Source organism: Atractosteus spatula, chromosome 7 (assembly GCF_055471065.1).
Source record: "Atractosteus spatula isolate fAtrSpa1 chromosome 7, fAtrSpa1.hap1, whole genome shotgun sequence".
In the NCBI taxonomy this organism is placed as follows: domain Eukaryota; kingdom Metazoa; phylum Chordata; class Actinopteri; order Semionotiformes; family Lepisosteidae; genus Atractosteus; species Atractosteus spatula.
This window is the reverse complement of record NC_142712.1, coordinates 6,754,298-6,769,185: the sequence shown is the minus strand read 5'-3', so window position 1 is coordinate 6,769,185 and position 14,888 is coordinate 6,754,298. Positions and strand designations below refer to the sequence as shown.

Here is a 14,888-nt window from a genome sequence, read left to right as displayed (position 1 = left end):
TTTGAGCTACAGAACACGGGTCTGTCAGGATTAACTGTTGGCTTAGAACAAAAAGGCTAGAATCTCAATCGAAGATGCCACTGGAATGCATCTCCAGAAGAAGGAAAAGGGAAAAATGGTGAGAAGGAAAGAATGAGGCAAAAAGTCTAAGATAAGACATTTGCACAGCAGTAAATGCAGCATTTATAACGTCAGCTTTAACATCACATTCTAAACAGTTAAAACCAAATCAAAAAATCACAATCAGCCATTTCATTGCTGTGACTAAGACCACGTTTCACCTTTTGATGTGTTAATTTGTCTTGCGCCCTTAAACACCAATCCCTCAAACCCTTAGAAATGAGCAATGTGCCCTATTCTTCATCAGTTCCAAACTTTTTATGTAAGTATTTTCTTTGAATCCTTCCTGTGGCAAGAGAAGTAATGAATTTATGGAACTGGAGCCACACTGGGATTTTGTAAAAAAAACTAATATTTCAAAAGAAGGTGAGCTGTAGCCCTTTCATTAGTTAGCTTGCTTGCTCATGCTGTCTTTGACTGGCCAGAAGACCTTGTGCCGATGACTGGCCGGAGGCTGAACTCTCCTCACGCGTCACCTGTCTTTCATCCACGTGAACGGCCCAGCATGTGAGAAGGATCAAATATTTCAAATCCACATTTTTTTTTTTAACAGCAAAGAGACAAGGAGCTCGGTTTGTCGGCAGCCGACATCTCAGCTTTCGGTTTATTGACCTGCCGCAAACGAACTCTTGACAGAGAGCGGTTTTTCCTCTCCCCCACACACCGCCCCCCAGGCTCTTATCGGCCTGATCGCAGGAGAAAGGGCTGCCACTTCCACAGGCGGGGCGGAGCAGCAGGCGGGCTCTCGGGCTCCTAACTCCAATCCCCCCCCCACGGGTCAGCTCCTTCTCCCCCGTTAATCCGCGTGAGTGGAGACAAGCTGACACTACTCACATTCCTTGACCTTGGAGTGCTGGGGCCGAGTGGGAGCGTCTCGCATCACCAAGTGACCAGCGCACCGGCCCAGCATGCCGTGGAATTCTCCCACCAAGTGGGACTGTGCCCACACACACACACACACATCCAGCCCCCGGAGAAACCGGCTCGCTCGCACTGCTGTGTGCACAAGCGTCTTCCAGGTTTTCATTTTTGCGATGGGCTCTCACTGGGTTTGGTTTTCAGTGGGGTTTGCAGGGGGGTTTATCGCCCCCTACGATAAAACGTCTGAACCAACCATGGCAGAACTCAGATACGTTAAAAAGACCCAGTCAAGGGAACAGAGGAAAGGGTAGAAACCAGGAGGCCATTTGCCCCATCTAACTCGTTTGGTGGGTTAGCTGATAACTGACCCAAGGGTCTCTGCCAGCTGTTTCTTGAGAAGATGAATTCACGTGAAGTATGTGTATCTGAACCTCGATCGAAAATGCTGCGGGACGAGAGCTGCTGCCAACAAGTTGACCGAACAGCCATCGCACATGCAGCAACAAAATTGATGCTGAAAGAAGGAGGAGATGTCTTGAGGCTGTCTTTCAAATGATGAGTACAGGACCAACAGGCAAATCTAATATAAACTTAAAATAATGCAAGTCCTGCAACACCAAAGGGGGGGAAAAAAACTAACATATATATCTGTTATGATTTATGGGTCTGTACTTCCCAAACTCCCGTTAGACCATTGTGAAGCGAGGAGATCCTGGATCATGGAACATCAGGAATTCCTTTCGCAAACTTCCAGTAACCCTAAAGGTATAATTACACACCAATAGAGCTGCGAATCATTCTTAAAGCTGTCTGACCGAGAATGGAAAGAAGTCATTATTATCACTTGTCCGGCGCTGGCCGCTGTGGTGAAACGATCTGTTACACAACCAGGATAAAGTGGATTAAAGTCAGACCCCCCCCTCCCCACATCACTCTTCAGCCAGGGGATTGCTCTGAGCTCATGCAGAATTTATTGAAACCTTTACTGAGGCAGAGCAGTTTCAGCAACACCATGAACTGAGTCCATGTATTCAAGTTCTGTATTTAATTATCATTTCTTACTTGTATTTCCAGCTGTGGGGAGCTGGTGTTTTGCCTTTCCACTAAATATTTATCAGAAAGGGGGAACCGTCTAATCAGCGTCTGCTTAAACTTTTCCCTTCAATCCCTCGCAACACTATTGTACTTTCCAGCAGAATCCACTTATCTGATTTATCGCCTGGTATTGCGACAATGTAATGAGAACATTGGCTACATGCTACAATAATATCCCGCATCAAAAACACGTGTAGCAATATCTGAGGACTAATGCGATTACTTCTGACATATTTACGGCAGAAGCTGAAGTTCAGAAAAAAAATATTTTAATTTATGCACACCAGCAATATCGTTTTTGGGAATAAAAACTTAAATGCAATACATAACCGAAGACCTCCTGCCTGCTTTTATAAAGAACTTTTGTTCCTGCTCACATACTGTGTATATCAGGGTCAGATGATTTAAATTAACCTGATTGAAATCGCTTGATTTTTTCTAAGTTAGGTCATCGACTAAAATGATTTTTACTACCTATTTCATAGAGTCTCTCAAGGAAAAAGCATGAAAAATGTGTTTTGAAAACCCAACGCTAACAACCATCTTAAGCACTTACCACCTAAATCTACTAACATTGTAGTTCATGGTTGGAAAAGATAGAAGGAATGTCTGAAGAACATCCTGGAAAACTGAGCACTTTCCGATTACACATTATTTGATCCGACCTCGCCAAACTCTGTGATGTTCAGTGATGCTATAAACAAACACTGCCTTAGGCCTGTTTGTAACTTTGGGTATTTGTAGTACTGTTATGATTCCTGCAAACTGCCAATGCCTGTTGATAAGCTTATTACAGTATATAATACAATCTTGGTCCTGAAGGGCTGGCGTGTCTCTTCAAAGTAGCAGTACCTAAAGAAGCTGTAAAATTGGTCCCGTTAAGCCAAGAAAGAGATGATTTTGGTTTATAAGAATGGTAGTGGAATGAAAACACACAGAAACCAGGAGTGGTTTGGACTTCCCTGGTACAATGCTTTACTAAAATAAGTGGCAGGCTTAAGTCAGAAGTTACTCTCTTACTCTGCAAGAAGCAGCCTCTTTCTCACAAAGTGGTTCTTCAAGCTATAGCTAAACTCTGCACAATCCTCCAGAGTATTCTGTCATACATGAACTGATACTTAATCTAAATAAATGCTGCATGCCTCAGAGCTCATTATTGCACTGTCTAACATTGCAAATACAAGCCTAAGTACTGCATTGTAATGGAGACAATTAAAAATCTTTTGGGTCGGTTTGGTTGCTGTACAGTATATAATACATGCAATGGGATTATTTTAAATTATCTGGTTGGATATACAACTGTTCACAGATTGCAGTGTCTAATGTCCTACCAACGTTAGAATTCACAGTATTTGGAGTTAAGAGTTTCAGTTTGCCACTAAATACCAAAAGGGTAAGATGGGCCAAATGGCCTATTCTCTATGTTCTCATGAGCTACAGCTATGGCACTGATTAAGGTTTTCTGCATTTTTTAAAATTAATTTTATTAATTACATTTTATCTTTTTAAAATTGAAAATATTGCCAAGCCTGAAAACCAAGCAGACTACAGCACATGAGCCGACTGTCCTTAGGCCTGGGAGATATACACCTTGCACTGGTGGCAATACCACACAGGGATGCCGTTTATTAATATGTGGTGCACAATAATGAAGGCACACAAATTGCTTTTTGCATGCAACAAATACAATCTGCAGAAAATGCTTTTAACATGACAACATACTGTATTTACACATCTTTCGATTCATGGTGTCAGTGATTTACAACGCAGTCTCGCTTGGTGCGCAATAAAATATGATATCTGGAAAACTCCAAACAGCTTGAAACACTGGCCAGGCACTGATCCCACTGCTGCAGCCCTTTCATTACTTGATACTGTTTAATTGTTCTCTTCTCCATAAAAGAACCAAGGCAGCCCTAAAAAAAAAGCCCGGGACAGCAGCAATAAAGTCTGAGCAAGCTATTACAACAACCAGACGTTTTTATACTCCTTATTATGTCAAGCGTCTACATTTAATGTACAGAACAGCATTATAAAAGAAGGAAAATAGTCTCAAATCCAAAACCCTTGTTAAAAAGAAAATATTTTCTTTGTAATCACGTACTCTCTCAACTACCTTAAGTACGTAAACACAGCCCGCTCCTGCCCCTGAATTTCTACAAGGGGCGCTGGTATGGGGTGAGACTGGGGCCTTGGCGTGATCACACCTGGTGGTTTGTCGAGGAACTGCAGGACAAAAAAGATTGCCTAAAAAAACCAAAAAAAACACCAAGATTCTGCCAGTGGGATCTCAGCCGGTTTAGGCCACTGAGAGAGATGTGGAGCACTTGCACGCAACCCACAAAATGGAAAGAGATTTGGAGAATCGCAGTTCGGTCCTCCTGAAACATCAGCTCTGATAACTAGCTAGTTTCTAGCACCACAGACACTGAAGCAAGGTTTCCTTGCAAAATTATTTAGGATTTTCAGCTTTAGCTTGTTGTTTACCGCTTTTTTGTGCACGCTCTTCAGCAATTTATATGTATATGTATTTATATGGGAGGATGTGCACCCTTGAAAAGGTGTAGGCAACACCTTCTGCCAATCCCTGCCAGTATTAGACCGGAAATACGTAATCATTCTACCTGTTGTAAAAATGTAAACAATGCAATAACAAGAACTGTGGGGTTGGATTTCTTCTAATAATATTTCTATATGAATATTTTCAAGGTGGACTGAAAGACAAAAGCAAAGTGAAGTTCACATAATTAAAACTGGCTTTACCCAACGTTTGAAAAAGGGAGTACATCTCAAGCACTAAGCATGTACTGTAACTGTCTCTAAAGTAAATTTTAAAAGGCAAGAAACCATAAAACGGAACACTTGAGAAAACAACTTGCCTATTAAGATTAACGGACAGGTTTTAAGATGAATTAGGGAACTGCATTTTTCAGTATCCAAAAATCTACTATATTTAGTATCTGTCACAAAAGACTGATTTTATTGGACATTTTTTCAGCACAGGCATGTGACACGGTCTATAAAGTCACAACAAAAATGTCTCAAAACAATGTGCTGCTGCTTGTTTTTCCCCTCTTAAGATTTTTATTAGGGCCCTTAAAAATATCCATAGTTGTTTTAACCTTCGGGAGTTTTATTGGAAACAGAAACAGCCGATGATCATGGTTGCAGACGTGTCTGTCTCTGTGGATCTGAAGTCCAGTCACTGAAATGACTCAGTGCAAATTTTTACAATATTAGTTTCATAGATGTGCAACACAAAGTGTAACTCTGTTAAAGCTTAAGAGACATTCATTTTTGTAAACTATGAAACAGGGAAACCTGAAAAAAAAGTGTCATTTCAAGTGCCACTGGATATTGTCAATGCCATTTTAACGGTTAAAAATGATTTTTTAAACATAAACTAGTATTGCGGAATGGAATTAAGCCCTTCTTCAGTCAATTATAAGTGCAGCCCCAGGGATCTCTCTGGACTTCAGAATTATCGGGGCTGCGTATGAGAAAGTACAGAGGACAGAAGAAAAGCACAGCATGCCCAGGTCCATCACCACAATTCTGGGGGTAAGTACCATATACAGTAACAGCATGGAGAGGTGCAAACACAGGACACCAAAAGAAAATATTTCAATTGAATGTGTAAGTTCTTCCTTGTCCCTGTATTGTATATTTCACATATTCCAAATCTCCAGTCTGGAGATCTCCTGAGAAGCCTCACGGGAAACTTCGGGCCTATCTCAGTTTTGGGAAGGACGCCCTCTCCTTACGTTAAATGCTAAGCAACGTGCACATTTCGTAAGATCTGTAAAATGCCCCCAGTTTTGTCTCCTTTTTTAGTACTTGATTCTACACATCTTTCTTTGCACCCGGACTCATTTACAGACTTCAGCGACAGTGTCGGATCTTGAAGCCTTCGAAGCTTCAGCGCTGCACTGCCATGTCAGTTTTTATTTTTGTGCAGACAAACAAACAATGGCCTGCCTTTAATACAGCCTCCTAAAAGTTGCTATAAGGCACCACTTGATTTTAACTGCCTTCACCTGTTCTCAATCAAACATTGCACATCTGGATTAGATCTTTTATTCTGCTGTAATCAGGAATTCTGGAGTTCAGATTTTGAAATGTGGGTGCAACATGTTGCAAAACCCATTGATTTTAAAAAGCTTCCGAGATTTTAAACCAAGGTACATATAGGCACTCTCTGCGGGAATTACACTGGACTTTTAGCCACCTTCTAAACCAACGGACATGTAATTCACTGTAATTCTTTTGCAAAATGGCAAGAAGTTAATTAGCCCCGACTCTAAAAGCCTTTGTCAAAGCAAGATACAGAAATAATGCATGCATGCCCTGAAGAACGTTTGACAAGTTTTACAAAGGTGGCGCTGTACTAACCATTAAACAAACACATCCTACTTGCACCACTTTTTTCTTCTTTTGATACAACAAGACGTTGTGTGCAAAAACGACAAGTTGCTACATACTGTAGGGCAATACAGTCAAATTAAACCACATTGAAAGCGCAAGGCTCAAGAATGCATATCTGGCATGAGCCGCGCGTACTGAAGGCTAATTAAAAAGATTTAGGTAGGAAAATCTGTTTACAGAGGGGCAGCAGGGTTAGTCTGTCTTTGAGAGAACAATGAAACTGGGCTTGAAAAAAGTCCGGACATTTATATAGCGCTGTTCCATCCTAAAGGATCCCACAGTGCTTTACATATTGGACGGTACCCATGTCATCCACCACTGAGGTGCAGCACCCAGCTGGGAGAGAGACAGCAGTCCCCCTGTGCCAGTGGACAGCAAGACCTCAAAGGCTAAGTTGTAGCCCAGCCATTACTATCCATGACCTCTTCAAACTTGGCAATAAAGCCAGGTTAGGAGCAGGTTGTGTATAAGTAACCCACGAATTCTCTCAAAACAGGCTGTGTAAAGATTTCAGAGGGCCAGGTATACCATAAAAGGACTGTGATTATTTTCAGCGTGTCACAATGATAAATTTACTAATTTACTGAAGCTGAGGAATTCAGACATTTGTCCAGTATCACCTTACGAATCTCATTTTCAATCCGTTAAGACATTTTTATACATTGCTTTTTCATTTTATTATTAAGAGACCTACCGTGCAATCCTGGGAGATTTACCGCTTAGTGTATATAACGCCTCGTTCTGTAAAGCAGATGGAACATTAGGACTGTGAGAATAAATAAATACTGTCAAGGAGGTCAGGTGAAAGATCACTTTTACATGCTTCCCTCTTCACTAACACCTGAGGGAGCTTGCTGAAGGTGTGGATACTCTTAAATTACCCCTCTTATTTATTTTTCATGATCCAGCTTGTGCAAAAGGCATATTAAAATAGATGGTTAGGAATAAATCAGTTTCCCTCTGCAGGGAAGCCCTATTAAAAGGACAGAAGGCTTCACTCCTCACAAACCCAGCATCGCAAAGTGTTCTACCACTCAGAATTACAACCTAGTGAGGTTCTTATAAACTCCAGCTGCAAATCCTTACAGCCACAAGTCATCATATATCAAAATGAGATGAACAAAAATAGGCTCTCTGGGTCTGGATGTTCCATTTCTAAGGTAACATTTAATGTATTATCTTTTTTTTGTGAGGCAATGTCAGTGAGACAAGGGCAAGACCAACCATTTTAAACACAAAATATAAAAATGTATAATTTGATGAGCTGTATCTCGGAAACCATTATGCACCCATAAGAGCTTGCTTGGGAGCTCAGGCTCTGTCCACAAACTTGGTCCCATTTACCCCCAGGGCACCCTGGCAATCCCACCCACCAACGAACTACAAGGTGAACTCAGGAACCAGTCTCGGTTGCGAGTTTGCCAATGATCTGAGCTGGTTACCCCAGAACAGTGAGCAAAACGGGTTCTCCTACGAGGTGAGAGAGCAAAATGAGTTTGTTGTACCCACTGGGCACTCATCTACTACATCATACAGTACTACTCTGATCTTTGTCTTTTTGGGGGAGAACAGCTGAGGAGCATCTACTGACCAGAAAATTCGCTAACACCCAATAAACCTTTTTCCCCTCTGCTTTCGCTGTGGCAGTAATTTACTCTTACAGGGGTGTATCAGGTTTGAAGGCAGAGAAGGGTCAGCAGGAACCCCAACCCATAACTCTGTTCTAGTACGAGCCGTTTCACTGAGGGTCTCTGAGCTCCAGTTAAAACCTCTCTTAACTATACGCTCCCTTGAGAAAGGCAAGTCAACCATATCCGAACGCGGGCTTTTACGAGCAAGAATAATAAATTTATTTAAATACAGTTAGAAAAGCAATCCTTCCTGCAAACATTTCAAATGATGAAAAATATACTGACAACAAACACTCTTTTCACAGACAAAGCGGATTTAATATAAGCCAGCTGTGCAGTCCACCCCCAATGTAAACCTCTGGGTGTAGTGTAACTGAGGCAGGGAGAGGTGATGAACTTCTGTTAGATGAGTTTCTATCACCAACTGCAGCCACAGTCAGTGATCCCGGGGGGAACACAGGCCTCTTGCAGCCTGCTTACTGTAACTAACCCTTCCAGCTCTTCTCATCTCCAGGCAGCAGAGTGGCGCACTGGTTCGGGCTACAGCCTGGAGGGCCGTGGGTTCAAATCCCAGAGCCGGCTCTTCTACCCTGGAGCAAGGTGCCTCGCTCAAATTGCTCCAGTTTATGCTCCGCTGGAAGAAAGGGGGCTGCAGGTCATGACTGCACATGAGAATTTACATTCAATTGATTTACCTGGTGAAGTAAAGGAACCATGCATCATTATGTCAGCTACCTCTGGTGGGACAGCGATTAGCATAGTTACCAAAGAGCTGACCGAGGTGCAGCTCCTGGCCAAAGCATGCGGCTATTTTCTTTCTTTCACAAATACAGAGACGATGGTGTTAATGATGACGTCTCATCGTCATCATCATCATCTCATCCTGAATTTCCCAATTTTTTTATTCTTTTTTTTTTACCTCATATCTTCACTAAACTAAACAAGTGCTATGGGCATCCTAACAGCATCCTCTTGTTTGTGGCTTTTCTTGTGCTCCTGTTGACTAACTCTTCCACATGTCATTATCCTCCCTCATCACTTCATTTTATACAAGGTTTAAAACCTTTAAAGTCTACATGTTGTGTCACTCTTACGGCCTACGTTTCACATCACAGGCTTTAAAAATGATGACAAAAAATGATTTAACCTTTTCTGATGGATAAAAACTTAGGAAACCACTCGTTTCACAGCAGCAGGTATTATTTATGGGAATGAAATTGTGCGAGACCCATTTAACGGTATGTTTAAAACAAAATGACCTGTGGATCAATCTGAAGAATAATGTCAAAGCGTTAAATTCCTATCCTTCACTACAGTTCCTTTTATTCCAATGTTTCATTACTATAATTACGTTACTTGGCTGATACATCTATCCAAAGTGTTACTTCTACGCCATCTTTAAAAGCTGGGCATTTCAGTAAAGCAATCTGAGTCAAAGAAGTACCTCACCTGAGACGTTAACCTACAATTTTTTACAATTACAAGTCTAGAGTCCTAATCATTCCTCCACTGTGCTGGTTGTAACACTACACTGACTGACTTATTCATACACCTACAGTATCTCACCAATGTAATAGAACCCTACTGCTGATCAGATACTGGGGGAACACTGATTGTACAAACAAGTTATTTTAATCATAATCATTCCAACCATAATTAAGCTGTATCTTTGCTTGAATCACCGCTACTCCTTAGCAGAAAATTGACATAGGAAGAAAATGGAGTTTGTCAGAGAATCATTCAGTATTCACATAGAATAAAGTTTGAAATCTGTGCTTGAATTCACAAGATTTTGGATACCAAGGGTGCTATATAATAAGTTTCCTCCACATCATTACTGTTGATAGAGTCTCTATTTATTTGCTTAGCAACAGTGCAAAACACATAAATATGAAATATAATAAAACAGTAAAGAGCAATAATTAAGTCACCCTTTAAAAACTATCTGATTTTTTTGTCTTTGTATTCTGAGGTGAAAACCAAATATACACTTCCTCGGCATCTATGGTTACAATCTCATCTACACACGAATTCCATTCAAATCTATCATTCCTTAAGGTAAATATGTATACGTTTGGCTTTGAGAGAAGTATGGGGGTGTTAAAACCGAACAAAAGGATTAATTTGTTTAAAAAAAGCCTTACTGCGACCTTTAGAAAAAAACATAAACATTCAATGATAATAGTCTGAACTCGGGTCTTATCTATGGGCTGTAACACTCACCTGTTCCAGCTTGGAACAACAATAGGAAACTAGTTTAAAACGCAATAAAAAATAGTAGCAAACATAATTGTGCATTACACTGCCTGCACCTACCACTGCACCACAAGTGAAAACAAGATGCCTAAATCTAAAACAAGAAGCTACCACAAATCTCAGTTGAGCACAGAAAAGTCTCACTGTCTATTACAATTCCAGCTGCTGCATTTGAGGGAAGAGGCAAACACGCTGGCTATTAAGCTTTTTATTAGCGAAAACTCCTAGCAAAACCACACTGGGAATTCAGAAGAGAAGAGCGAAGCCCCTAGTTTGGATTTCAAAGAGAGATGAAGGACTATTCTCCAACCAAGAGAAAATGACACCAAGGCCGAGTGAAGAATCTGTACAGGTCCCTCTGGACAGCTGATACAGTGCTTACATGCACGCTGGGAGAGCACAGGTAATCATTCAGAAATGTTAAGCTGCTGCAAAGAGATTTGAGAGCACATATGGTGTCCGAAGGAATCCAAAATAAATCTCAACTTAAAAATGCACCCGAGCAGCAGCAGGAACATCTCGCCTTCTGGCTCCTGATAAATACATTTATGATCTGTGGAGACTGGGAGGGGTCGGACTCGTATCCTCTATGCAAGAACCAGCCAACCGTCTGTCCTCCTGTAAGGGTTCTGATCTTACCAAAGAAACTGGATATTTGAATCATTATTAAGTTCACAATACGCCCCTAAACAACTTACGGCTGCCCAGCCAAAATCATTTTCTTTTTCTCCGCTGACTTTAAAAGCCGGCCTTTCGGCATAGCAATGGAGCTTGCTGGAGATCACAGGCCACATTCACATAGATTTAGTTAAAGTCTACAAAAGAGGTAAAGAGTATAAGCAGCAGATTGCGTTCACAAAGGTGAATGTCTGTAATGTATATGTGTGCCCCGGAAATCATAAGCATATCATAGCATAAAGTACGTTTATATTAAGTTCCTAAACAATGATGTCCTTATTCCGAAGGTGTGTCTCCAGATGATGGGCATCTAAGTGTTTTGATGCCATAGATAGGCAACACAGATAACAAAGGACAGCAGAAATGCAGAACATGTGGCCCGATTGCTTTTCAACCACTGTTATTTTGCAGAATAAAAATGACACACTTAAAATAAGATTTGGGGTAGCTCTGTCCATTGGGCTCAGGTCCTCCCCTGGGCAACAGCACCTCTCCCTGTGTGCCAGCACTGCCCCCCCTGATCGGACAAACCTCCTGCGCTGCGTGTCCCTGCACCTGCTTTTCAACGCCGGGGTCCGTGAGTGCTGTGGGCATAGCGGAACCCTAATTACTACTGCCTTCCCACGTCGTCTGCAGACTGGAACACGCATTCAGCAGATGCAGCACGTGCGCGCTTCCACAAAGCTTTCAGACATGTGTGGGCCCCCCACGCATACAAGACTTCCCAGGGCTTTTATTGTGCCAACTGCGATTGCAGCTTTCCATCCTGGTCCCCTTTCGGTCCCGGCTTCCACGCCTCTCATCCCATTTGAACATTTTGTGAATGAGACCCCACGCAACAGCGAGCTCGTTTTGTTCCCCGCTGACGTGTGTTTTCGTTATGTGTCAGCGCGCTGCAAACCTGAATGAATAAGAAACTAGGAGGCACTGCAAGATCGCTCCTAAGACCCTTCAGTGCCTCCCCCAGTGTAACTGTTTTCGCAACTGAAACGAGTGGCACAGTCTCATGCTATCCCCCACTGTGATATAGCTCCATATTACAGTTCGGCGAAATCAGAGCCATGGGAGAAGACTGACGTCCTAACCCGCATCTATAAGGACAGGGATTGAAAGGCCTTAAAGGAATCCTGGGATGTGTAGCACATCTTTAGACCTTTACAGTAATATCAGGAGTTCAAGAAAAAAAGGGACGCTGAAAATGCTAAAGAATGACATATAAAAGTTATCATGAACATAAATTCTAACGCCTAGGCATTACTCTGGTCCCCTATAAAGAACAACACGAAGGTGAAATAACCCATTCCAAATGAGCAGATAACCGTGGCTCACAACTGCGAGCCAAAAAAGTCTGCAAAAAAACGTGGATTTCACCTCCCCGCCCAACACCCGAGAAGAGAAAAACGAAACATCTTCAATATTTCAGAAGTTTAGAATGACAGCATTACAAGTAGTCCAGGATGGAAAAAAGAGAAGCTTCATAGACGCATTACTCACTAAGGACAGTTAGTCAACAATCAAATCTATAATTCTTTTTTATGGTCTCTTCTCATAGCAGCTGGTGTAAAGAAATGTCTAGAGAGTGTGCCAAATATATATAATGCACACTGACAGAAGTATCAAGGATAAAGAATTAATTTACAGATGGGAAGATAAAGGGCAAGGCAGAGGAAAGATGAGCAAGGTGATGAGAGAAATATTAACTGCTCAGACCTCCCACACCGAGAGCAGGGCCTGTAACTGCAGGCCTGACGGCAACTGTCCAGGCCTCCATTTTCACACCACGCACTCTTAACAGTGTGGACAGAATAGGGCAGCTTTGCTGTATGGGCTCAGAGAAATGAATCAAAAACATTAATAAATAACGGAAGGTATGACAAGGCTCTTACTCTCTCTCCTTCTCGCTCAGCTTGTCGGTAATGGTGTCCTTGATGGAGGAGCGGGAACCTTTGTGGATTACGGGATACCTGAGAGGGATCTGCAGGAAGCAGGAGATCATCAGAACCAGGTGTGCTGTGTAACCCAGGGCAACCGCCACACTCCCATCATCCTTTGCTGTGCCAGGAAAACAAAACCAACAAGAGGAGAATTTGCTGTTAATGCTTCCAACTTCACAAAAACAGACATCCTTTCAGGAGTCCGGGATTTTCTTTTCAAACCATGAAAAACTGTGTCTCAAGGTTAAATAAAAGTAATAATTTTGTTAATGCCACGCTCAATTGTTAAAAATTTCAACCAATTTTTTTTTTTTCCTGAAGGTTTCCAAGTACCAAAGAACAAGCTTTTAAGAGCGTGCAAAACTCTTAAAGGTTAGTGTTTTCAGTTTTCACACACTGGTCTCTTTCCGATGAAAATAAATGCATTACTTCTGGCAGAAACATTTTAGTCACGCATTTGGTTTTGTATTTCTGACTCCCCTGTTTCACTGAAAAGAAGGCTACTGCTTGAGGCTGATATTCATTTTAATTAACCGATTCAACTCAAGAGGAAACTCGCTGATTATAGGGCAGCTGAAAAAATTACTAGTGGATAAAATAAAATGGAAAGCAGCATCCTTACTCTCATTTTTTAAATGAATGACTCACTAGAAGTCGTACCTGTTCAATATACAATATACCAATATAAAGCTGTTTAACAAGAGTAATAAAAGATTTTTTTAATGATCCATTCTGACTTGAAAAATGAAAGATATGTAGTTAAAATATTTAGCACATGAATATATACTTTTTTAGGAAAATACTTTTATTTTTGTTTTTTGAATTTACAGGACTATACACTTATTTCTTTGCCTTAATAACATGTAAAGTCTGAGAGAGCACTGTTCTCCACTAAAATGCATTATACAGTATCATGCCTTAATAAACACAGATCCAAATTATCCTTTCCATTGGTTCATTAGGAACAAGAATTCACAGCCCATAACAGAGAGAGAAATACAATTACTAATTAAAAGCATATATTAATACTTCACTTTTGAAAAAGGCCACATTGCTGAAAGTTACATTTAATTCCAAAAATTTGATTGCACATGAAGAGATAAAAAAACAACAACTGGCATGTGTGAGTTTTATTAGTACTGAACACTTGTTTCATGTTAAACGCACTGCAGGAACATGTCCAGTGAGGCTGTGCTTCAGCTTGATGAAAGATGTCTGAACTTTCAGCATTAATAGTTTCGAATCTGGCAGATCTGGTAGATATGGCAAACCCTTATTATAGAAGATACTATAAAATGTTTGTTAATTTGATTTCCTTTTTTAAAATAACCTCAATGGGAAGAACAAGGAGGCCACCTTTCTAAAAAAAAAAATCTTGAGTTCTTGTAAAAATACGCTTGTACATTTTAAAATATCATAAAATTGCAGCTTTAAAAACAATGCACAAGGGTTTTCTGGCACAAGGAAAATAAACATCACATACCATACAGAACTATTTATCTGCATGCTCGTTTCATCAAACAACAATGTCAACAATCCCACTGCGATTCAAAAAATGTTTGAGACAGCACCTTAATAACTCCAGTCGCTGGTGTGGCACACAGAAACAAATGAATGATCATGATGTGACATGTTCTGCTGATGGAAAAAAAATGTCATGACGATGCTCAGTGATCAGAAACTAAGACCAAATCTTGACTTTGAAAGAAATCAGAAACAGTTTGCCTTCTCTGAGGTCACAGCACGGTTCATCACCTCTTTAATTTACTCAGTGTCGCCAAACACTCTGTGTTCACGCTCTGCGTGAGGTGATTGCGTACAATGTCATCGGAGAGACAACAGCCTCCAAAGAATGGGTCGTACAAATGACTGCACTTGCCATTCAGTG

The 14,888-nt window shown here is 41.1% G+C and overlaps 1 protein-coding gene across 2 annotated transcripts in view; it reads right to left on the bottom strand.

Annotated features, from left to right (window-relative positions):
• Positions 1-14,888, bottom strand: part of uvrag (UV radiation resistance associated gene) — a 90,748-nt gene that overhangs the window by 34,621 nt on the left and 41,239 nt on the right. For both annotated transcript variants that reach the window (XM_088921874.1, XM_088921873.1), the window contains one exon: positions 12,953-13,118. In XM_088921874.1, coding sequence (XP_088778000.1) covers positions 12,953-13,118 — 166 coding nt within the window. The remainder of the gene's footprint in view (positions 1-12,952; positions 13,119-14,888) is intronic.